At 42.2% G+C, this 25,161-nt stretch overlaps 1 protein-coding gene across 2 annotated transcripts in view; it reads left to right on the top strand.

Annotated features, from left to right (window-relative positions):
• The window catches only part of Sumf1 (sulfatase modifying factor 1), a 75,903-nt gene that overhangs the window by 4,318 nt on the left and 46,424 nt on the right, over nucleotides 1–25,161 (top strand). For both annotated transcript variants that reach the window (XM_034512350.2, XM_076940206.1), the window contains exons 2-3: nucleotides 5,493–5,666; nucleotides 8,311–8,385. In XM_034512350.2, coding sequence (XP_034368241.1) covers nucleotides 5,493–5,666; nucleotides 8,311–8,385 — 249 coding nt within the window. The remainder of the gene's footprint in view (nucleotides 1–5,492; nucleotides 5,667–8,310; nucleotides 8,386–25,161) is intronic.

Genomic DNA, 25,161 nt, shown 5'->3' with positions numbered 1-25,161 from the left:
CAAAATATAGAAAATACCCTAACAATAAACTCCAAGCCATGAATTTGCTATAGACCCTTAACTCACAGGCTAACCATCTCAAATCAGTTAAAGAAGTTAAAGAAGGACTGGGTCTAGGCCTTGTATTCCTAAATGTGTTATATAGGCACAATGCCTATGAGAGTATCAATATTCATCTCACTTTTATGTCAATAAGAAGCTTGTACCAAAGAAAATCTTACATTTGAAATCAAAGTAAATTTTGTACCATTTAAGAAATTATAACTTCCTCTTAATAACAATAATGCATATTTCTACCAATAGGTTATGGCTATGCAATAAATTCTAGCTAATCCTCCCTGTTCCACCAAAACCACTACTTTTCCCTAGAAAGACAACCCGACATATACCACCTCAGTCCCCAAGCCCAGGGAATAGGGGTGCTGACTCTTCATTAACTTCTTCAAGTTGATTATGGGCGTTGAGATATTAGAAGAGGGGTGGGGGGAAGAGTAAATTGATAAGCCTCTGACGCTGTGTCTTCACTGCATCCAGTTGGAATTCCAGGACCTCAAAGGTTTGAGCAGGTCTGCTCAGTATGCTTGGTGAGTAGATACACCAAGGCTGTGTATTCTGCAATATAAAATTCTCATAACAAATTTTAGTATCAAGATAATTTTTTTAGAGGGCTGACATTTTATTAAAGATGTTGGTTCTAACAGCTTTTCTTCCCTCCCCCCTTTTTTGGATATAATATTTACATTTAGAATTTTACCTCCTTACCGCATTCCCCCTACCTCCCAGGAACCCCTTATCACATCCCCCCTCCTCCTGCTTCTATGAAGGTGTGCCCCCACCTACCTCCACTCCCACTTCCCCACCCTCAGCTTTCCCCCTACTCAGTGTTCAGCCTTCATGGGACCAAAGATCTCCTCTTCCACCTATGCCCAACAAGGCCATTCTCGCTACATATACAGCTGGAGTCATGAGTCCCTCCCTATGTGCTCCTAGGCTGGTGGTTTAGACCCTGGGGGCTCTGGTTGGTTGGTATTGTTGCTCTCCTCGTGGGGCCACCAACCCTTTCGGCTCCTTCAGTCTTCTCTCTAATTTCTCCATTGGGAACCCTTGATCAGATTAATGGTTAGCTGTGAGTATCTTCCTCTGGGTATGTCAGACTCAGGGGGACCTCTAAGGAGACAGCCTTATCAGGCTGCTGTCAGCATTCCCTTCCTGTCATCCATATCAGCGTCTATTTTTGGTGACTGTACATGGGATGAATACCCACGTGGAATGGTCTCCATACAACCTCTCCTTCAGTTTCTGTCCCACACTTTGTCTCCATATTTGCTCCCTTGGGTATTTAGTTACTCCTTCTAAGAAAGACCTAGGTATCCACACTTGTTCTTCCTTCTTCATGAGCTTCATGTGGTTTGTTAGTTGAATCTTTGTTGTTTCAAACTTTTGGGCTAATCTCCGCTTATCAGTGAGCAAATACCATGTGTGTTCTTTTGTGATTGGGTTACCTCACTCAGGATGATATTTTCTAGTTCCATCCATTTACCTAAGAATTTCTCGAATTCATTATTTTTAATAGCTGAGTAATACTCCATTGTGTAACTGTACCACATTCTTTGTATCCATTCCTCTGTTGAAGGACATCTGGGTTCTTTCCAGATTCTGGCTATTATAAATAAGGCTGCTATGAACATAGTGGAGCATATGCCCTTGTTATATGTTGCAGCATTTCCTGGATATATGCCCAGGAGTGGTTCCATCAACTTTTGTATTTCTTTGTGGACTTAGTGAGTGTCCCTGAAGGAAGGAATGCTTCATCTCCCTTACAGCATCCTGTTGTTTCACTTCTCTGTAAGCATCCCGTATTTTAAGGAGCTTCCTTCCAAGGTGGAAGATTTTAATCTAGCCAGAAAGTGCTGTTCAACAGGAGGCCAGAAGAGGCTATTGGATCCCCTGAAGTTGGTGTTCTGGGTTGTGAGCCACTTGATGTGGGTTCTGGGAACTGAATTCAGGTCCTCTCAAAGCATGTGCTCTTATCCACAGAGCCACCTTTCTAGCTCCTATTTTGAAGCTACTATTGAAACTTCTGTTTGAGATGTTAAGTTTTTCTACTTCTTGTCAGAGCTGTTTTAAAAAAAATCCACTCTTTTCCTAAGGACAACAGAATCTGTGTCCAAGGTATTAGGGAGTATCAAGAATAATGGGTACATCCAGTTCAGTTCCTGAGCCAAGGCTACTACAGGGTTCCCTATGACACAGGCATGTAGCTCATGGCTGAGGCTGTCTTGCAAATGAAGTGGACTTTTGGTCGTTTTACTTATCAATAATTCTAATAGAAACTTAGTCTTCATATTCATGGTCTTAACATTGATTCAGTGAAGACCATTTGCACTTTGACTGTGGATCTTGTGCCACGTGGTATGCTGGAGGTTTGAAATGAAAAGTTTGCTTTGGGCTCATAAGGCGTCTAAGATACTGGAAATGAGAAAATGTGTAACTAAAAGAGGCTGTGAAGATAGTTCAGCTGGTAAAGTGCTTGCCCTGCGTGCATGAGCAAGGATCACAATTTGATCCCCATTGCTCACATATAAAGCTGGGTGTGGTGACGTGAGTCTGGCTGTGGTGACATGTGTTTTCAGTACTGGGGAGAAGGAGACGGGAAGATACCTGAAGCCAGGCCAGCCTACCTGATGAGCTCTAAACTAAAGAGAAATCCTATCTTAATGGAACTGCATTGTGATCCTGAAGATCGTACCTGAGGTGTTTTTTTCTTTTTGTTGTTGTTGTTGTTTTTTGTTTTGGTTTCCACAAGTATATCTACATGTGTGTGCCTAGATGTGTACACACACACACACACACACACACACACACAAATGTATACACAAACATGCACATATATAAATAAAGCATTAAGAGACTGTAAAATACTTTCTGTGTTTGTGAGAGGGAGAGAGACAGAGACAGAGACAGAGACAGAGACAGAGACAGAGAGAAAGGCAGAGAGAAAGAGAGGAGAGAGGAGAGAAGAGATATTCATCAGAGGAAGAAAAATAAGATATCCTAACATAGCTAAGGGAAGGATGTATGGCAGGAGAGGCCCCAGAAGGGTTGATCCCTGAACAAGGACATAATTTCCATAGAGGCAAAATCACTTAGGGAATTGATACAGCCAAGTGCAAGTACGAGGTGGTGATAGATTCTGATGTCTCCATACTGAATGCCAAAATATGATGGAAATTCCTGTATAATTTTAAATAGGAAAGTAGATTTGATGAGGTTCACACTTAGATTTGTTGACTAGTTAGTTTATTTATGTATCTACTTTGAGACAAGGTCTCACTGTGTAGCTCTGGACGTCCTGAAACTTGCTATGTAGAACTGACTGGTCTTGAATTTATAGCGATCTACTTCTCCCTGCCTTCCAGTGCTGGGATTAAAAGCATGGACCATCCTGCTTGGCTATTTTGTATTTTTTTTGAAGTAGATGTTACATTTACATGGTTGGCTCTAGAATTTTAAAAAGGTAGGTGTAGAGTGAGAGCTAATTACCTCTTTGATTTCATTCTCTCTTTATTTGGTTGGAAGTCTTGTTTCTAGGTCAGAGACTTGACAGTTCACAAAATCTGAGAGATCTGTAAACTGACTTTTTTTCTCATGATTTTAAAGCTATACTTTGTGTCTGTAGTGTTCTGTCAGATAGTATAGTTGAAAGCCTATTTTAATAAAGATATAATCATATATCATAAAATTCACCCTTTTGAATTTCATTGAAGTATATAACTCAGTGATTTTATTTTTTAGTGATGTCAAAACCATTATTGCTATCTTATTCCAGAATATTTCAGTGTCTATGGAAGATACATTGTATCCAGTAAGCAGCATTTCCCTTTCCTGTTACCTCATAGCCTCTGGCTACCACAGACCTACTTTTTTTTTTTTCATTAATTTTTTAGTTGTTCACTTTACATTCCGACTGAAGCACCCTCCCCTCCAAGTCCTCTCCTCACACACTTCCTCCTCCCAACCCCCTCCTCTTCTCCTCTGAGAAGGGGGAGGCCCCTCTGGATACCAACCCTGGCACATCAAATCACTGCAGGACTAGATATATCTTCTCCCACTGAGGCCAGACAAGACACCCTGTTAGGGGAACAGGATCCACAGACAGGCAGCAGAGTCAGGGATATCCCTTGTTCCAGATGTCGGGGGACTTGCATGAAGACCAAGCTGCACATGTACTACATATGTGTGTGGGGGCCTAGGTCCAGCCTGTGCTTGCTCTTTGGTTGGTGATTCAGTCTCTAGGAGCCTCCAAGAGTCCAAGTTAGTTGACCCTGTTGCAGACCTACTTTCTGAGTCCTTGCGTTGTCCTGTTTTGAGTATTTTATCATGTTAAAAATTTCCTGTATGTGTGTTGAGCGTGTCTACGTATTCATGTTTGCATCCGTGTGAGTGCATGTTCACATTGTGTGTAGGTCAGAGGTCAGTGGTGAGCATCACCCTCAGTTGCTCTTCTGCCTTGTTCATTGGCGCAGAGGATCTTAGGCAAAGCCAGGGTCTCTGGTATGTCTAGTCTTAGTAGCAGGCATCCTCTGAGGATGGCCCCCTCTCGCCACCTCTTGAGCCTGGAATAGCGGTGGGCTGCCTTGCTCACCACTGCCTGTAACTCCAGCTCTAGGGCATCCAGCACCTTTGGTTCTCATAGGTGTCCCACACATGAGCATACATGCACAGGAACCGTGACACAGACACCCACACATACATAAAAAAAAAAAAAAAGATTGAAATCTTTAAAAAGGAAAGAGTACAGTTTTCCCTTACCTCCGGAGTTCACTATTGCAGTTTTTCCAGAAGTGTGTCCTTTGCATGTCCAAATCTGTTGTGAGGTTCAACAAGAAAGAGCACTTCCCAAAAGAATTTCCCCTTCTTTCTCTGACTTGTGATTCACTGTCATTGATGTGTGGAGTGATTTTGCATGCGTTCGTGTGTGTGTGTGTGTGTGTGTGTGTGTGTGTGTGTGTTGTTTATACATGTGGATGCACTTATAAATACATGCATATGTGGGGGCCAGAGGTTGACATTAGGTGTCTTCCTCAATTGCTTCTCCATTTTATTTTATTTTATTTTATTTTATTATTTTTGAGGAGTGTCTATCACTGAACCTTGAGATCATTGATTCAGTCAGACTTGCTGGCTATTGAGCCCTTGGAATCCTCCTGTCTCTGATCTTGCATCCCCACCACTTCTGGGGTTACCGATCTGAGCCACCATACCTCACTTTTATCTGGCGGCTAAGGATCCACACTCAGGTCCTATGTTTGTATAGCAGGCGGTTTACTGCTGGACCATCTCCCACAACCTGGACTTTATTAGTTTTGCAGAGATTTCTGTGGTGGGAGTTTTAAGCAGTGGGCATTGGATATGTGCTGAGAGCATTGCAGCCTACACAGATACACTTTACTTTTGATGCCTGATGCCCTGTGTTTCCCCTTTCACTGCAGATGGTCCTCATCCCTGCTGGAGTATTTACAATGGGCACGGATGAGCCTCAGATCAAGCAGGATGGAGAAGCCCCTGCCAGGAGAGTCACTGTTGATGCCTTTTACATGGATGCTTATGAAGTCAGCAATGCTGATTTTGAGAAGTTCGTGAACTCAACTGGCTATTTGACAGAGGTATGTATGGGTTGGGGATGGGACAGAGAACTGGCTGTTTTCCAGAACACTCAGGAAGAGTTTAATAGCTACAAACACTGAACACTTTGTGCCCAGCACTGTGATGAACACTTCCTTTCTTTCATTTAATTTCTTCTAGCAGTTCTATGATGTAACAAGCTGAGAGTCAACACTGCTATGACCTAACCATATACCGGTCAGTGATGGTAGACAGTGTAGCCCACAGCCATGTTCCTACCCCTCTGAGGTACTGTGGTACCACCTGAGAGGGCTGCTGCTCACTAGGCTTTCTGAGGACACAGATGGTGGTAATTCTTCTCGGTGCACCAGCCTGCCTGTCCCACAGGCATTACACATTTCATAAATGGTCAAGTGCCTCAGTGTAGCTTCTCGTCTTTGTGGTTTTATTTCAGTGTGTTGGTGACTCAGCAGCCTTTTCCAGGGGCACTGAATTTGTACAAGGGGGTTGATTTTCTAGTTTATGGCAGTTTCTGTGAGAATCTCAAATGTTTGTGGTTCCTAAATCCTGTCCCTGTTTATCTTTAAAACCTTTACCCTTTTATTCAGTTTATGAAGACCCAACTTAAAAAAATTGGTGCCTAACACCTCCCCTTTTCTATTTCAAAAATTCATTTGGGAGTGAATGCCAAAGGCAAACCAGCATTTGGGTTCAGTTCTGCACTGCCTCATTTCCTTGGAATTTCCTAAAATATACCAAGTGGTTGTAAATCTTGGTTGTAGATATTTGTAGTAAGCTAAAGTCTCTATTCTTTTTGTTTCATCTTCTTAGCTCAATTCATGATCTAAGTTAAAGAGATAGAGGGAGTAAGGAAGGGAGGAAGTGAGAGAGAGACAGAGGGAGAGGGAAAAGAGAGAGAGGGAGGGAGAGAGAGAGTAGGGGACCATAGAGGCCAGGCAAGGTGTTGGATCTCCTGGAGTTAGAGGTCCTGGTGGTTGTGGGCTGCTGAAATTCCACTTTATTTTGTAAAAGAGTCTTTGCTTGAACCTGGAGAATGCACTTTTGGCTATACTGACAGACCAGTGAGCCTGGAATCCACCGAGCTCTGCCTCCCAAACCTCTAGCACTGGGATCACAGATGTGTGTAGCCAGGCTTGGCTCTTACTTGGTCAATAAAGATCCGGATGGTTCGCGATTTAACCACTGAGCCATGTCTGCAGCCCTAGAGGAGATCTAAGGAAGGAAGGAAGGCAGGAAGGCATCACAGAGCAGAGTTCTTCTGGAAGATTAGTTAGCAGGTGAGAATGGAAGCTATCTGAGAATGAGGATGGGAAACACTATATCCATTAAAAAGGACAGAGACCATACCCATGCAATACTGACAATGGTAGTCTCTGCTTTAGCCCTAGACCAGACATGTGGTAGGTGTTGTATATGTGTTCATTGAGTGACTAAGTGTCTTGGGTTGCTTGGCATCATGGTATCACTAGGAACACACGCATACTATCCGGGGTGAAGAAAACTCATCTCTAGTCAGTAAAAACAGTCTGGAGGCTCTTGTGAGGCCTGATGTACAGGGATCAGGACTCAGTTAACTTTATCTGAGGTGAGGATAGGTTTAGAAGGGGACACTGGGGACATTCCAAGTACTGGCCTTGGTTGAAGTGAAGAGACTGGAGGATCTCTGTACATTTCTTTTGAGCTCGTTGTGTTAGAACTACTACATTTAACAGAGGCACTTTGTCCTGGCCTCCTTCCAGCTCCATAATTAGAGTCTCTGGGGTTGGTGAGCAGCGATCTGAGTCTTACCAAGCTGCTGTGGGAGCTCAACTGGACAACCTGGAGCCACTGGCCTAGAGTAAGAAGTTCACACAGGCCCGTACAGAGCTCTGGGAAGCCCAGGAAGGCAACCCTTCTGTTTCGTGGATTTGTAAGAGCAGTGGGCTATGTAGGAGGAAAACTAGAACAGTAGGGTCACAGGAGCTAAAGGACAAAGGATCCCACTTTCAGAGCCAATATCAATGGATGTTTGTGATACCACTGTCAAAAAACGATTAAAATACAGATTTATACCTGATGCTTAGATTGGTCCCCTGACAACTGTAAGTACATAGAACAAACGTATCAGAGAATCAACAAGTTTAAGTCTTTTAGGTAAGCCGGGCGGTGGTGGCGCACGCCTTTAATCCCAGCACTTGGGAGGCAGAGGCAGGCGGATTTCTGAGTTCGAGGCCAGCCTGGTCTACAGAGTGAGTTCCAGGACAGCCAGGGCTACACAGAGAAACCCTGTCTAAAAAAAAAGTCTTTTAGGTAGATCCCAGGAGCAGGGCAGAGAACAAACAGTTTGCATGTGTAATATAATATATACTAAATAATTTCTCAGAGTTATTTACAATATTGGGGAGAAATAGGTTTTCTTTGTCTTCTTAGAATCTAATCTTATGCAGTCTGCAGTCTCTGCAGTCTTATCAGCTAATCAGGTCTCATATGAGAACAGTCTCATGAGAGACAGGAACCTGCTTTAAGGGGAACTTAGATACTTTAAAGTCACTTTGGGAACGCATACGGAAAACCGGCGTTCACTTGCTTAGGAAGAATCACCACAGTAGCATAGGGAGGAAAATGGCACCCTGGATGCCTGTGACTCTAACCTACTCTGGCTTTTCTTTTTTACTCTCCTTATAGGCTGAGAAGTTTGGAGACTCTTTCGTCTTTGAAGGCATGTTGAGTGAGCAAGTAAAAACACATATCCACCAGGCAGTAAGTAGTGTTCAAACAGGCTCTTATTTCTCTGGAGCTCATCAGAAACATAAGTACTACCTTCCTCTCCCTACTGGTACCTAGCCATTCTCCCACTGAAGATTTTTCTCTGAGTCACAGGTCCATGGGCCAGGGTACCTTCTCTGGCTGAAAATGTACAGGCCCAGGAAGATGTCTAGTTTCTGCTTGTGCCTGAGAGTGACACTGTACTTCAGAGTAGAATCCAGCCCTGTACTTTGTGTTTTACCTGCAGCCATTTTTAGAATGGAGGATAAATGAGAGCTACAGACTTCTGTTTTCAAAGTCTTGATCTTGGCAAGGGCTGGTGAAGATCTAGAGTTTCCCGTATATTCATGAATCTCTCTGTGCAAACTCAAGTTGGTGGAAGGAGCACCTTTGTTGTAAATGTTCATAATTAATAGGGGCTGGGAACTAGGCCTTAGAGGAAGGGGCATGCCACCTTGTACAGAGAAACTACAAGGGTGTGAATTAAGTCTGTTTTTCTCACATGGAGAATATTGACTAGGCTCTGTAATTACTGTGTGTCAGAAAGAACTTGGGATTCTTGGGTCAGGCAGTTTAGCAGGTCTGTAAATAATATTTTTTTGTACATGGATATGTAAAAACAAGAGAAAAGAAAGTCAGCTGGGACATCGAGAGTTCTCACAGCATAGTGGGCAGAGACTGAAGAGCACGAGACAGAGAGTGGGCCTCAGGGACCTGCCAATTCAAAGAAGACAGATATAGAGGGTGAAGATAAACAAGTCTCACCTTAGTCTTCCTCTTTTATACAAGTTACCTTTAAATTATTCATGCCTGGGACTGGAGAGAGAGCTCAGTGGTTAAGAGCACTGGTTGCTCTTGCAGAGGACTCCTGTTCTATTCACATACTGACATGGAGGCCGGCAACCATCTACAACTTCAGTTCTGGTGGATCTGATGCCCTCTTCTGGCCCCCAGAGGCACTGCATGTTTGTAGTGCACAGAGACACAGGCAGGCAACCCCCCTCACCGCACCCCCCACCCCCCAATAAAGTCCTGCCTGAGCTTCATCCTAATTATTGGTTTCACTGTGTCCTTTCCTGGGAGTAGCAACATCAGGAAATGAACTCCTTTTGGCTCACACTTTCTCTTTGTGTTCCAAGTATTGTAGCCCAACTTGGGGTAGGGGGAGACGGAATAATTACGACTTGGTCTCAAATGGTATTCTAGTGAATCAGGCCAGTTTCCTTGCTTGTTTTAGTAAATGTTTAAAAGATATGATTGAACTCCTTTTGGATTCTAGTTTTCTCATTGCCAGTTAATATTGTCTCTCATATAATCTGATACCCCTACCTCCCCTGTTTTTTTTCTTAAAGCATCTGAGTTCAGCTCAGGGTAGTGGTGATGACCCAGTGGGCATCAAGGGGGGTGGTTCCTGTTTTAAGATACGGGGTTCAGGTGAGGGAACCCATCTGCGCCTGTTTCTGTAATTTGGCTTTCCGATGAAAGGCATCACGTCTCTTAGGAACCACTAACATATCAGACGTGAAGGCAGATGTGGAACATTGTTAGGTTCCAGAGGTGCCCTGATTCATAGTGAAGGATGTGTGTGCTGTAGCTAGGATGAGATCGAGCGCTTCTCACCTGGCCACGGGGTTGGTCTCATGCTTAAATGCTTATAATGGAAAAGCAAACCTTTTAAGGTTGTTTTGAAAAGGTTGAACAAGTAAGGAAGTCTGTTGATGGTCTGGGAGGGCTTTATGGCATTTCCCCGTTGGCCTGACTTACCTCTACTCACTGGAACTTTTGTAACTTCACATTTCTATAAGGTTGGGTGAGAGATGTCTATGAGATAAAATTAGGTCACCTTTAAGAAGTGGATGAGACAGTGAGCGATCATCAGGAGTTACAGTACCCTCCCCTTTCATGGATCTTCAGGCCTTAAGTCAAAAGAAAGGCTCGTTTGTGTTTTGCTATGTCCCTAACATTTCACAGTAGTTTGATATGAGCATAAAAAAAAGGTGTGGGAACCTTGCTGACGCTGTAGTAGCTGATGAAATAATGTAGCAATTGTGCTTATTTATTTTTATGTGGTTACTTTCAGGGTTGTATTCTGTTTATGCTGGTTTACACTAGTGGTATGAATTGTCTTTTTTTGTGTGTGTGTTTTTAATAAAACACAAATAGAGGAAGTCACCTGATTTCAACGTGTCACTTAGGACATTATCCTAAGGTGGACCACACTTGTCCCCAGAACCTAGATCAGGAACTAGATTTGCTTCCTGCTCTCGTCCCAGCCAAGTGGGTTCTTCCTTATGTTTTAATACAGTATTGTCACTTACGGCTATTCCTTAAGTAGCATCGTGCCCTTTAAAGAGTTTTTTGTTGAAGGCATTGCTGATATGCTTCCCATCACATCCCCCATTTATCTCCTCATTAATTTTACCCTCTAAAGGACACAGAGCCAGCGTGCAGACATTCTCAGTGTGGATTTTGCTGATTGACAGCTTCAGTACATTTCACCTGTTGTCTCTGGTCTGTGTTTCCTGCAGATGGTAGCTGCACTCTAAAGTGTGATGAAATTCACGGTGTACCTGTGTCATGAATATCACAGTGGTGTTCTCCTATAGCACAGTGGTTCTCAACGTGTGGGTCTCCATCCCACAGGGCAGCATATCAGATATACTGAGTATCAGATATTTACACTACGATTCAAAACAGTAGCAACATTGCAGTCATAAAGTAGCAGCTGAATATTTTTCTGGTTGGGTGTCACCACAACATGTGTTAAAGTGTCGCAGCATTGGGAAAGTTAGAACCACTGCTCTAGCAGGAAGCAGGTAATGTCTATTCCTTCTTCTTTTTTTGTCATGTCAGCTGTGCTTAGTGGCTATGTCCATAAATTTACTGGGACTGTAGATGATGGGAGCCTGGATGTTTTTAGTTTATTGATGGGGATACTTTCATAAAGTGAAAGTTCTCCCACACATTGTTTTCTTAACCATTGCTACAGGTTACACAAGAATGATAGGTAAATGCGTGACTGTTTACTGGTTTTAAGAAAATGAATTAGTGGGCTAGAGAAATGGCTAAGTGGTTAAGAACACTGGCTGCTTTTCCAGAGGAAAAATTCTCAGCTCCCACACGTGTGCTAACAACCATCTCTAAATCCAGTCCAAGGAAATCTGATACTGTCTTCTGGCCTCTGTTGAGCACTGTATACACACAATGCCCAAACTTACATTGAGGTAACAGATCCATACACACAAAATAAAACATAGAAATAAGCAAATTGGTTGCTTATTATTCTTCAAAGGTGGCTAGATAGATCTACTTCTCACATATCAGCAGGTAGGTGTGTCATTGAATGGAAGCTCCTTTGTGTGTGTGTGTGTGTGTGTGTGTGTGTGTAAGAGAGACAGAGAGACAGACAGAGAGAGAGAGACAGAGACACTAGGATGGAACTGAGGGCCTCCTGAGTGCTAGGTATTGTTCTACCACTGATCTACATCACCAAGTCATGAACTTGAAAAGGCTTCGTGTGTTAAAAAATAGCAAAGTGTGGCCTTCAGAAAAGATCATGATTCCAAGAAATCCACCACATGTTTAAATCCATGAATTCCTTTATTTCATTTTATTAAAATAAAACATATTATTTTAATATGTTAAAATATTATTTTAATAATATTTTACTTATTTATTTTTATTTTATTCTACTGATTTTTTTTCCTTTCCAGGTGTGTGTTTTCATGCCTATCCTATGCAAATTAATTTTTTCACTGTCTCTATCTTTCTTATTTTTTACAAGATTCAACTACACATGGTGTTCAAACCTACCATGTTCAGTGTTCCAGTTTTCTAGCTCCTGTTGCCATGGTGTAGGAATAAAAAGAAAGAGAAAGTACTTTTCTTTTATTTAGAAATTTTATTTTTTATTTAGCATATTAGCACACATTTGTTTTTTCTGCAGTTAGGAAGTTGAGGCGGGGTATTAGATCAGTGCTAATTTTGGCTACATAATAAATTCAAGACTATCATTGGTTGCATAAAATTCCACCTTAAACAAACAAATAAGCAAACAAAGACAACCCAAAATAAAATCTCCTTTAAAGATAATAATATTTTCTAGGGAGTCGTAAGAAAGGGTGTGTCACACTGAGTTTCCTGTGGTAATACTATCTTGTTTAACTTGTTCAGTTCACAGCTAGAAACAGCAGGTGATACAATCTTCATCTCTTCATCTGATTTCACAGCTGTATGTGTATACATTTGTGCGTGTATGTATTTAGTTCTATATAACTTTGATGCAGCCATAGAGATATGTAACCTACTGTATTTTCAAAAACTATGTCCGAGTTCATGGATTTAAACAGGCTGTGGATTTCGTTTACTTGGAGTCATGATCTTTTTTGACAGCCACACACATTGCTATTTTTGAGCACAGGATGATGCCTTTTCAAGTTTGTGTAGGTCCTGTTATGTTCCCTCCTCCTGCTTTAAACAGTTGTATTGAGATAGTTTATGTATTGTACAGTTCATCTTTTTAAGTGTACAATTCAGTGTTGGTTTGGTATATTTTTAGAGTTGTGTAACCATCCCTACAAGCTAATTTTAAGTTGTTTTCATGGGCCCATAAAGGAACTTTGTTCTTATTTGTAAGTCATTACTCTTGTTCTGGGTCCTTTTTAACTGAGCCTAGGAGTCCTTCGTGGTTTCTTTGGTTTTTCTGATGGTAATATCTGCCCCAACCACAGATGAGTGTTATCTTTTGCTGTAAGAAGCCTTGGCTTCTTGTTAGTTTCTTTTTGTGGCTGTGATAAACTGTCCAAACAAAAAGCAAGTCAGTGGGGAAAGACTTTATTTTGGTTTAAAGTTTCAAGGGAAGAGTCCATTATGGCATGCCAACAGGAGGAGGAAACTGGTTTATCGTACTGCCTCAGCGTCTAGGGAGTGGAGAGAAAATAAGTGGGACCAGGCTAAAAACCTCAAAGTCTGATGCACTTCCTCCAGCAAGCCTCCACCTTCTAAAGGTTCAGTAACTTCCCAAGCAGCACTTCCACCTAGGGACCACGTGTTCAAAACACATGAGGCCAGAAGAATGCTCTCTGTTCAAATCACAATTGCATCTTGGTGCAGGAGTGTTTCTGGGTCTCTCCGCAGGACATGTTAGTTATCACTGCAGTGCCTCTTCAGTGGGCAGAGCTTAGAGAAGATATGCCACAGTTGTAAGTTGATACTTCCGTTTCTGGACTTTTAACTTAGCCTGTTCTGTATTATATCCCCTCCTTTATTTTTACTCCAAGAATCCCATTTCTTAGGACAGGCAGAGGTGAACAGCCTGCAGCTACTCAAGACGCCATCCAAGATGACAGGCGTCAGTGCCAACATCAGCTCTGATAACTACAGAGAGAGAACAGGTTAAAGAAAACTCATATTCTCACTTGTGGTTTCTTCTCTCCAAGCTCTAAAATAGTCAGAGTATTTTTTGTTGTTGTTGTTATCGAAGCCCAGGGTCCACTGCCTAGAGTGAGTTCTGCGTTTTAACTCCTTAGATTGAGTTCTAAAGGTGCATTTGTGTTCAGTGTCTTCGTATTGATGAGGCTCAGTCTCTGCTGGGCTCTCCAGGAAGTGGCTGTGGGAACATGACTCCTTCATTTCTGCTTGTCGGTAGCAGAACTCACTTTTTAACTTGCAGGTCAGTTTTGCTGGAGAGGAAATATTTCATTAACACTTCTTTTTCTTGAGACTCTTATACTTTATTTGGTTTTCTTTTGGAATAAAGTGGTCCACATAACTTTTTATTTCCTTGAAAGTTGCTTATTGTTTTTGCATGAGCGCTCAAGTGCAGTGTACACTTTAAGTCATGAGCATGGGGGAGTGGGGGTAGAGGGAAAGGGGCCAGGGAAGGGCAGTGTTCTCAGATACAGGTTTGCTTTTCCAATCTGTATTTTCAGCATTGTGGTTCAAATATAAGACATTTTTGTTGTTTTTCATCAATTTATTCATTTATTTACTTTGTATTCTGATCGCAGACCCCTTTCTTTTTCAGTGCCTCTCATACAACCCTTCCCCCATCCCTTCCTCCCCTTCATCTCTGAGAAGGATGAGGTCTCCTCTGGGTACCAACACACACTGACACCTCAAGTCACTGCAGGAGGAGGCCAGACAAGACAGCCCAGTTAGGAGGACAGGATCCACAGGCAGGCCACAGAGTTGTTCAGGGATCCACGTAAAGACCAAGCTGCATGCCTGCTGCATAAATGGGAGAGCTTAGGTACAGCCCTTGTAGGTTGTTTGTCAGGTGGTTCAGTCTCTGGGAACCCCCAAGGGTCCAGGTTAGTTGACTCTGTTGGTCTTCTTGTGGAGTTTCTGTTCCCTCTGGGTTCCTCAGTCCTTTCTCCAACTTTTCCACAAGACTTTCCGAGTTCTGTCTGATGTTGGGCTGTGAGTCTCTGCATCTGTTTCAGTCAGCTGCTGGGTGGAGCTTCTCAGAGGACAGTTATGCTAGGCTCCTGTCTGCAAGCATAACAGAGTATCACTAGTAGTGTCAGGGATTGGTGCTTGCCCATGGGATGGATTTCAAGTTGGGCCATTCCCTCAGTTTCTATGACATCTTTGTCTATGAACTTGGTGAAGGCAGGACAAATTTTGGCTTAAAGATTTTAGGGCAAATTTGTACAACCACTTTGGAAATCAATTTTATAGTTTCTTAGAAAATTGAGAATAGTTTTACTTCAAGACTCAGCTATACCACTCCTGGGCATATACCCAAAAGATGATCCACACTACTCCAAGGACACTGGCTCCAGTATGTTCATAGCAGCTTTATTCATAATAGCCAAAAACTGAAAACAACCCAAATGTCCCTGAACTGAACCGGTTGAGAAGAAAATGTGGTTCAGCTGTTAAGAACGAGGACATCATGAAGTTTGCAGGTAAATGGATAGAACTAGAAAATATCATCCTGAGTGAGGTAATCCAGACACAAAAGGACATGCATGGTGTGTACTCACTGATAAGTGGATATTAGCCATAAAGTACAGGATACCCATACTTAAATCTACAGACCCAAAGAAGCTAAGTAACAAGGAGGACCCAAGGGAGCATGCTTGAATGTCACTCAGAATGGGAAATAAAATTGTCATTGGAGTTGGATGAAGGGAAGGAACTGAATAGGAGAGGGGACGGGGAGGGGAACTGGTGGGGGCTAAAATATAGGGAGAGCAGGGGTGGGGTGGGAGGGTTGGGGACTTTGAATAGAAATTGGCCTTGGAGAGTGATGTCTCTAGGAAATCCCAGACACTTGGGATGGGGGTAGCTCCAGGGAGTCTATGAGGGTGACTCTAGCTGAGGCTTCTAGCAGTGGGGGACATGGAGCCTTAAGTGGCCACCTTCTGTAGCCAGGCAGGGCTCCCAATGAAGGGATAAGGACACCAACTCACCCACAAAACACTCTACCTAAAATTTCTTGTTGTTTTTACTGCGAGGTTTTGTTGTTGTTGTTGTTGTTTGTTTGTTTTTCGCGCCTTTACTGCCCTCTTGTAAGCTTTTGTGGGTGGAGGTCAAACCTAGAGTCTTATACATGATTAACAAGCACTATACTACAGAGGTATACGTTCTGACTATGTGTATTACTTATTCCTTTGATTATCTCTGTCTTTTTTTTCCCTTAAGTTAAAAATTTTATTCATTTTGTCTTGGGGGTTTCTGAAGTAAATACTGGTAAATGATTTTTTTCTTTAATTTCCACTTCTTTATTGATTTTGGCACATGTGTGTGTTTATGAATTATAATTTACACTTGTGCCTATAATTTTATGATTATTTACTTCATTTTGCAGCAGCATGTTGTGGGTATGTGGGTGTGTGTATGTGTGCATGTATGTATGTGTGTGGCACATGATTATTCTCAATTACTATTCCATGTTTAGATGTGATTGTACTAGAAGGTTACTTTCAACATGGTAATGTGAAGAAGTGGTAGACTTTGAGTAGACTGTTAACATCCACTTTAACTTTTAATATTTGGAGGTAATTAGGTCACTGGGGATGCAGCCTACCAAAGGGATTGCTAATCTTATAAACCTTGTTATAAACGGGCAAGCCTGGGCTGGAGAGATCACCCACTCAGTAAGATGCTTGTCTGAGAACATGAAGATGTGAATTTGATCCCTAGACCTCATGTGAAAAGGCTGGCTTCAGTAGTACATGACTATAATCCCAGAACTGGGGAAACAGGCAGAAGGATTCTTGGTGCTTGCTGTCCAGCCTGTCTAGCTGTTGGTAAGCTCCCAGCCACTTAGAAACTCTATTTGAAAAAAAGATGTTAAGCAAACGGGGAAGACACCTGACCTCTGGCCTCTCAATATATATTCATGAATGGGACTATTAGCTATGTAAGCATCCTTTTTTTTTTTTTTTTTTTTTTTTTTTTTTTTTTTTTTTTTTCATTTGTGATGATAGGGAATGAACTTTCTATATGGTAGACACTGAATTGCACTCCCAATGCAAACTACTTTTCTTTACACATTGCCCAGCATCTAGTATTTGGTTCTAACACTGGGAAAGGATTGATTTCTATTCTGTTTCTTCATCTCTGTTTTTCCTTATAGTAACTGTGTTGGACTTGAACCCGAGTCATTTCTGTTGCTCATTACCAACATTTTTAAGTTTTAGGAGGAGGTGTGTCTAGAGCAGCTGTGTAACTTTGCTCAGATCCTTCTTGCCCTTTCTTCCTTGTGTTACTGTGCTTTGGTGAGGTGGTTTCTGCTTGGTTTGAGATTCTGTGCCGGAAGGGAACCATGATGGATCAGTGTCAAGAGTTTGTGGGTAAGAGTCCCAGGTTTCACACTCTTACTGTGGGCTCCTCACGCCCACAGGTTCCTTCCAGTTTTAGTTGATTTTCTCAAATTGTTTCTCTGTGCTTTTCAGAAATGCTTGTCGGTTGTTTGAGGAATTTTCCCGCAGTTTTTGATCCTGGAAAGTCTGGGTGCAAAAGAATGTTTCAGTGAACCCTTGCTGGTAAGAGCACTTGGCAGAGGGGCACTGTGGCCACCTGCTTTGACTACCCACCATCATCTCTGTGGTCAGATATCAGCGGAGCTTCCTCTGGGAGGTCCATGGACACCATCATCTCCCTCATTCCAGGGCGATGTGTTTCCTGTGTGTTAGGTGTTCTGTGGCTTCTGGTGCCTTCTGTGTTGCTCATCTCGCTTGTTGTCCATCATATGGGTGCCTGTAGGTATTTTATGAATGTTTGGCTTACTAGGGTTTATTCCAGAAGGTGAGGTGAATGCATCAGGGGGTTATTTAGTTGGTTGTTTTTGTTTTGTTTTCAGATAGGGTTTCTCTGTGTAGCCTGCCTATTCCTGGAACTTACTCATAGGCCAGGCTAGCTTTAAATTCAGAAATACACCTGGCTCTGCCTTCCAAGTGCTGGAATTAAAGGTGTGTACTATCATGCCTGACTTTGCATTGTGTTATTTACTAGTACATTGTGTTATGTCCCTAGTACAGTGACTGTCACTTAATAAGTAGTTATTATGTATCTGGCAGAATGAAAGCTTATCATTCAGGTGTTGTGTTAGAGCATTTAGTTCTTGGAAGGGCAGGGTTCAGACCTGGTATGACCTGTTTATCTCTCAGGCTGCAAAATCAGCTCTTTTTTGGTTTGAGATGCTGGTTTGGTGATCAGGACTGAGGTGGGTTCAGAGCTCCAGAGTTACTTGGAAAGGGAAGTCTAGGGCTGGATGATTGGAGGAGATAAAGTGCTTCTGTCATTTGTGCTGTATTGAAAAGAATAGTTGTTTGCTTGACTCAGGAGTCAGTGTGTGGCATGGGCTCAGGAAGAAGACTGTGATAACCCTGGAAGGGGAGAACACAATGTAATAGGATAACAGGGCACAGTTGCTTTCCTCCAACCTGGCTAAGGCACCTGATAGGATAAGGTTGCATGGGGTGAGTAGGGAGGGGGGCACAGCGCCTGTTTAAAGTGCACTTACATTTATCTCCAAGGCATAGGTCTTTTAAGGCTCAACTTGGATCTAGGAAAAGAATGAGTATAACCTCAGTCCCCCAACTGAATGCTGGTCTTTATATCATCAACCTCGTTATGGAAACAAGCTAGATTACAGAATAAAAACTCATGCCCAGGGATACCCGGCCTTAAGAAGTCCATATGTACCAGGTGAATGCCTTTAATCTTAGCATTTGGGAGGCAGAGGGAGGTGAATCTCTGAGTTTGAAGCTCACTTGGCCTACAGTGTGAATTCCCTGAGAGCCAGGGCTACACAGAGAAACACTGTCTCAAGAAACACTCCCCCCCCCCAAAAAAAAAGGAAAAGAAAAGATAAAAGAAATGTGTATATGCAAATAAGAATTTACAATGGCCCGTTGTATATCTGCAACCCCAGCATTCAGGAGGCAGAGGCAGGATCACAGGTTCAAAGTCAGCCTGAGCTATACAGCAGTGCCCTATTTAAAAAAAAACAATAGGTAGGGGAGATAGCTCAGTGGTTGTGAACATATATCCCTGGATGTGATCTCAGGACTGTGAAAGAGCAAACTCAAGAACAAGAGTAAAAGAGATGATATTCCAGTGGGTGGGATTTTCTAACTACCCTCCAAGCAGTCTTTTCTGTGCATGCTTACTTTTCAGGCTTGATGTTTGAAGGTAGAGTTGTACATGCACCACACAAGTACTCTACCGTGAAGCTGCATACTCAGCCCTCTGTAGCTGGGCTTTGGTACTTGGTGGGGTCTTCTTTTTCTCACCCTTTATCATCTGGGGTTTACCCCATCACTAGATAGGAGAGAAAGCAGGGGATGGGGGTGGGGGTGGGGGTGGGGATGGGGGTGGGGGTAGGGAGAGAGAGAGAGAGAGAGAGAGAGAGAGAGAGAGAGAGAGAGATCGATCTGAATCTAATTTCTTTTCTTGTTTCTTCTTCGACCATGACTACTAACAAACTGCAGCCAACCCCCTGAATGACCAACAGCTACCTACCCCATCTGTTGTGGCCCTAGCATTCTCATATCACCTGAAAAGTTCCCAGAATTTTAAACGTTACACCATCACAGAAACTATCAGCAGCTGGCTGAAGTTTCATGGAGGTAATTTCTGTGCTGTAGCTACTCTTCTACCGCTGTGGTGAGACACTGTGACTGATGCTATTTATAAAAGTCAGAGTTTATTGGGGGTGTATAGTTTCAGAGGCTGAGTTCGTGATCATTGTGGTGGGCGAGCAGTGCGGCAGGGCCCTGGAGCAGTAGCTGAGAGCTTACTGGTTTTTGTGTGTTTGTTTGTTTTGTGGCAGAGAGCTGTGAATGGAGTTGGCTTTTGAAACCTCAAATCTCACTTCTTTCTCCAAGCTCCTTCCACCAGCCACACTTCCTCATCTTTTCTAAATAGTTCCACAAACCAGGGACCAAACCTTCAAGTGTGTGCACCCAGGAGGTTAGTCTCATTCAAACCACCACATGCTGGCATACTTAAGTGGCTCAGTCTACTTGCTGAATGTGCATGTGATGCAGACTTTTGCTGAGTACTGTCACATTGTTCAAAGACGGGACATACTCTTACCTAATTGCACCCTCTGTCAACATTAAGTGTTTTGTTTTTTTTTTTTTTTTTTTTTTTTTGTTTTTTTTTTTTTTTTTTTTTGTTTTTCGAAACAGGGTTTCTCTGTGTAGCCCTGGCTGTCCTGGAACTCACTCTGTAGACCAGGCTGGCCTTGAACTCAGAAATCCGCCTGCCTCTGCCTCCCAAGTGCTGGGATTAAAGGTGTGCACCACCACCGCCTGGCAACATTAAGTTTTTATTTTAAGTACTTTTTTTTTCTTATTCCTTTTAAGCAATCATACCAAATCATACCATTCCCTGTGTCTGTCTACATCTCAACTGAAAATGAGTAAAATCAGTCAAATGTCAGCTACCATTAGATGCATGTATTCCTTGAGCTGCTCTTACAGATTACCTAGAATGCTCCACCCTGCCAGGCTTTCTATTCTTCCTGTGAAGGCCTGAAATGTGAGGTGTGCTAACTGTGAGTATAGTGTTCCAGTATGGGGAATTTCAGTAAGAACTGAAGCAAACATTTTTTTTTTTTTTTTTTTTTTTAGTTTCACCCTGTATTTCATAAATATTTGTGTCCTGTTTGAAAAGGCAAGCATTGTTCTCTTGCATGCAGTTTATGAAGTCATCAAGGTACCTGAGTTAGGATTAATCAGAAGCCATGCATCTGACCTGCCTACCTTCCTATTGTGACGATGGTTTTGTTTCCAGCCGTTATTACAGCCTCGTTCTGATGTTCAGCATGTATACCCGTTGCTGAAGCCAGAGTCATTTCAGTCATTATGATCTCCGTTCCATTCGCTTCTTCAGTTGGTAGATTTCCCTTCAGTTTTATTTATACTTTGTGAATTTGAATAGGTCTGCAATTGCTCATTGTTCACTGTTGCCAGTTGAGAAATTCTCCTTGTCTGTTTTTGTAGGGATAGCTGTCATGTTTATACTGCATCTCAAGAAACCTCTGTCTTTGTAATCTGCTTGTCTAATTGCATTTAGTTTTTGAGAAAGCAGTTGTGAAATTGTGAACTTGACGTCTTTAGACTTGAATATGCATAATTACACAGTATCGTGGCTTCCATGTGGATTTTATTCTGGGCTGTGTATGCATAAGAAACTTCACTTACTCTCCTTGGCAAGAATAAAGGTACTTTTGTTGTCTCTCCCTTTCCCTTTTTTTCAGGTTCTTACTACAGTTCTGGCTATGTCTTATGAGAAAGGTGGAAACCATGTCTTCTCTCTCTGAAGTCCATTTCTCAAGGGGGCATGAGACTCACATGAATTCTGTTTACATGGCCATTGGTCACTGGCAGGCTGGCATAGCTTTTTCGACTTAACCCCAAGGCAGTTGCTATGGAAATCACTGAGTAGAAATAGGTCATGTTTAAAGTCCTTTCCCTCAGATATAAAGCAGTGTTATAACTTCAGCTTGTCTTGGTTGAGCAGCAAACGTGTAGGTGGGCAACTGCAGCCAACAGATTTCTTGTTTTAGGTGCTGTGTTCTTTATGTTTTTATGCCAGCCTGTCCAATATTGCAGCTTCTACTCAGTAAACAAAACATCCAGTAAAGACCAGTGTTAGGGGTAGGGTCATTTGCAGTATGATTCTGGATAACTCTTTAAGTGTTTTTGTTTATAAAAATTGTTTTATTTCATAAAGGTTCCTATGTATGGTAGAATGGCTTTATTTTCAAGACACAGCTAGAAGTTCAAGGAAAAGTTTTTAAAAATATTAAATTAATGACCCTGACATTTGGGCCTGGAGGCCAGGACTGCTGGTTAAGAGCACTGGTTTGTCTTCCAGAGGACCCAGATTCAATTCCCAGCACCCACATGTAAGCTTACAACTATCTGTAACACCTGTCTCAGGGATCTGATGTCCTCTTCTGGCCTCTACAGACACGCATGTGGTGCACAGACTATATACACATTTTATAAAATCTAAAAAAAAAAAATAACTGACATTTGCAAGAAGAAGGTATCTGGTGACATTGAATGGAGTATGCCATGAATTTAGTCAGAAAATATTCTGGTCCAGAGCAAGTTGGCCAGGATGAACAAAGCCCATGCCGATCTCATCACAGTTATTATGGGGTGACTTTAATTTCTTGTGTCATTTGGGGACTTAGTGTATTTGGCCATCACAGTGGTGACCACAGTCAGTCCCACACATTGCATGTAATTGCTGTCCTTATATGTGCTGCGACCTTGTCTAGTTGGGAGGGCACCTTCCTGCTCGCCTCCCTCATAATGCATCTTGCTGTGGAGGAAAAGGCTGCCTTATGTGTAGATGGTTCCTGAAGCAGGACTGTGATGAAAGACTGCCATTACGGACTCTTCTTGAGAATACTCCAATATGACACATGCTGTCCCTTGACTTTATACCCCCAGGGCACTTCCCACAGCCTGTCCATATTCTGAAAGGGTGATCTGTTGGGTGGCTGAGGCACAGACTGAAGAGCTATCGATGATAGGTTTTTACTAATTGGAATATGTGCTCTATGAAAGCTTACAGCAATTTCGTAGCATGCAGTAGCATGAATAAATGATAAGAAGACTGGTAACTAACACTTGGGATATTCTGACTCCTTATCCAAATGCTTTGTATGTATTTTGTTATGTAAGCCTTATGACAACCCTAGGAAACACAGTTTTTTTTTGAAAAAAAAAAAAAAACTTTTATTGACTTTTTTGTGAGTTCACATCATGCACCCCTATTTCTTTCATCTCCCAGTCTCTCTATATCTACCTTCTGTCCTTGCAGCCTCTCCCTCACAACAAAACAAAATTAAAAATTAAAAAACAAACAAAAATATCCCCGACCTCCCAAAAAATGTCTCCATGGAAGCTGCAGTGTTAATGGTTTGTTACACATTATACCCTTTTGCCCAAACCAGCTTTAGTTGAAAATGTTCATTGCAGTGCGTCACTGGTCTGGTTCAAGGTCTCTGGCCTCTGCTAAACCATCAATACTGGATCCTCACCTGGACTCCTTGTGGCTATCCTGTTGCCCTGTGTCATGGAGACCCTGCGGCTTTGGATCTGTAGGACCAGCCCCTTCACACACTCTAACAGCTCATGGATAGGATAGATGTTGGGGTGGACAACTCAAAGCCCTGGATTTGGGCCTATGTTAGCCTGCCAGCTCTCCAGCACCTAAGCCACTGGGACCAGCTCTCTCAGGCTGCCCAGGTGAGTGGCTAGACAGCTAGTGAGGGGTGAACATGGGGAACTTTTATGTCTACTTCACATATGAGTAAACTGTAGACTGGAGAATATAGAGAGCCTGAGATCTTATGTCTTGTAGCATGTCAGGTGCTTCTGTTGCTATGCCAATGTGAAGTATGTGTTATTTAAAATGACTAATGGTTTTCCTGGTTGTCACTATAGAGAATGGTTTGCTCTTTGGAGGAACACGTGGCAATGTCTAGATTCATTTGTTGTATGCCTCAGTTGAGATACAGCTGGGGTCTAGTGGGTAGATGTCAGAAATGCTGCCACACATTCTGCCTTATGTCACACAGGAGGCCCTAACCAAGCCAAGACAATTTTATGGCCTAGAGACTGTCCAGAGTGCTGAGGCTGATAAAACCTGTTTGGTGACGCATGCTCATTAGATACTAGGTCCTTCACCTTGTTAAGTATGTATATATTCTTAGGGATTTTTTTTTTTATTACTTTTAGCTATACTAACATACATTATTAGGCAAATATTTTATGGAAACAAAGTTAGACCTACACTTTATTAGTTATATGTATAACAGTACATGATATATTTCCATGTTAAAGTAAGTTTTGATAACTACCTGTAGGACAGCTGGGTAATTTTGTAATTTTTATTTAGGAGCAGTGTTCTTGTAGTCTGCATGTATCCTTCCATTTCTTGCATGTGTTCTGTATAGTCTACATATACCTTTGCATTCAGATCTTGTTTTGAACTAAAGAGGAATCTGTTGTCTGTGGTCCCAGTGTCCCCCCCCCCCTTGTGCCCTGTATGATGAGTTCTTTTGTTTCTCAGTAGACGTCAGTGAAACAGATCACTGTGTATCTTCGGGACCTTAAAACTTGTCAACCAGTGGTTTGTTTTGGGTGGCATGCTTGAGTTAATGTGACATTGCAGAAAGGAAAAAAGTCAAAGGCAGAGAAAGAGTAGGAAAGTAGTCAGGAACCCTGGCCTGATGTGTGTGGGGAGGGATCTAGGTACAAGGGTACATTTTGGACATATTTTAGAACAAAAATGTGTTGGCTAGATTTACACTTTGTACTTCATTTTTGAATGAAAGAATTAATTTCTATATGTAAAATAAAGTTAAAAACCTGTGGCTATACCATCTTAAACTGCACTCAGGTAATTTCTGGTGACATAGTAGCCCAACACTGCCATCAGCTTGAGGCATTTTCTAATGCATTAGGGACCTCCACCTGGTAAAGCCAGACCCTTGATTACACTGCAGAAAAGAATCTCAGGATGAGCCAGAGTGAGCTGGAGCTAGTGAGCTCATCAAGTGTTTAGACAGTAAGTCATCTGGGAAAAGGACAATACACAGCGCCAAGACATGGGTGCAGGGTGTTGGACAGTCATGCTTGGCTCTACTCTGAGTGTATGGTCCCGTGGCTTTCTAAGTTACATTCTGCAACACAAGTAATTTCTAACAAAGTTTAAAGAATAAGCAAAACTTAAAATTGAAGCAAAAATATATGAATTGGTTTACTTATTTTTCTTAAAGACTTTTCTTTTAAAACTGTAAGGTAGTTTTATCAGTTTCAATGTAGAGATGAGAGAGGACTGAGAATGAGTAAGACTAAGGTTTCAGTGTTCTGGCCCAGGCAAGCAGAGTTCATTTGTAGTTTTTAGTCTCTTTGGTTGCTGTATCTTTAGACCCTCCATTGCCCTAGAGGGAGTTTTGGCAATATCCGTTGTGGACTTTTTGCTTGTTTTCTTTTTGCGACTCAGCAAGAAAGGCAAAGCAGATTCCAAGACAAGGGCTTTCTTTCTGTTGTCACATCTTTTTATTTTTCCTGTTGTTCTATCCTGCCTCAGTGGGACTTGTTGGTTGAATTCAAGGAAACGTTGAGGCTAACCAAAGAACCGACTGCTACTGGCAGCAGCCCTTGGGTCTTCTCTGAAGAACTCAACATTGTGGATGTTCTTCTTAGAAGGGTGGAGGAGCTAGAGGAGCTTCCTCCTAACCTTGCATTTGTTGTCTCTTCTAACGGTGGGCATATGGATAAC

This window comes from Arvicanthis niloticus, chromosome 9, assembly GCF_011762505.2.
Source record: "Arvicanthis niloticus isolate mArvNil1 chromosome 9, mArvNil1.pat.X, whole genome shotgun sequence".
Taxonomy (NCBI): Eukaryota; Metazoa; Chordata; class Mammalia; order Rodentia; family Muridae; genus Arvicanthis; species Arvicanthis niloticus.
This window is presented reverse-complemented; position numbering and strand designations above follow the sequence as displayed.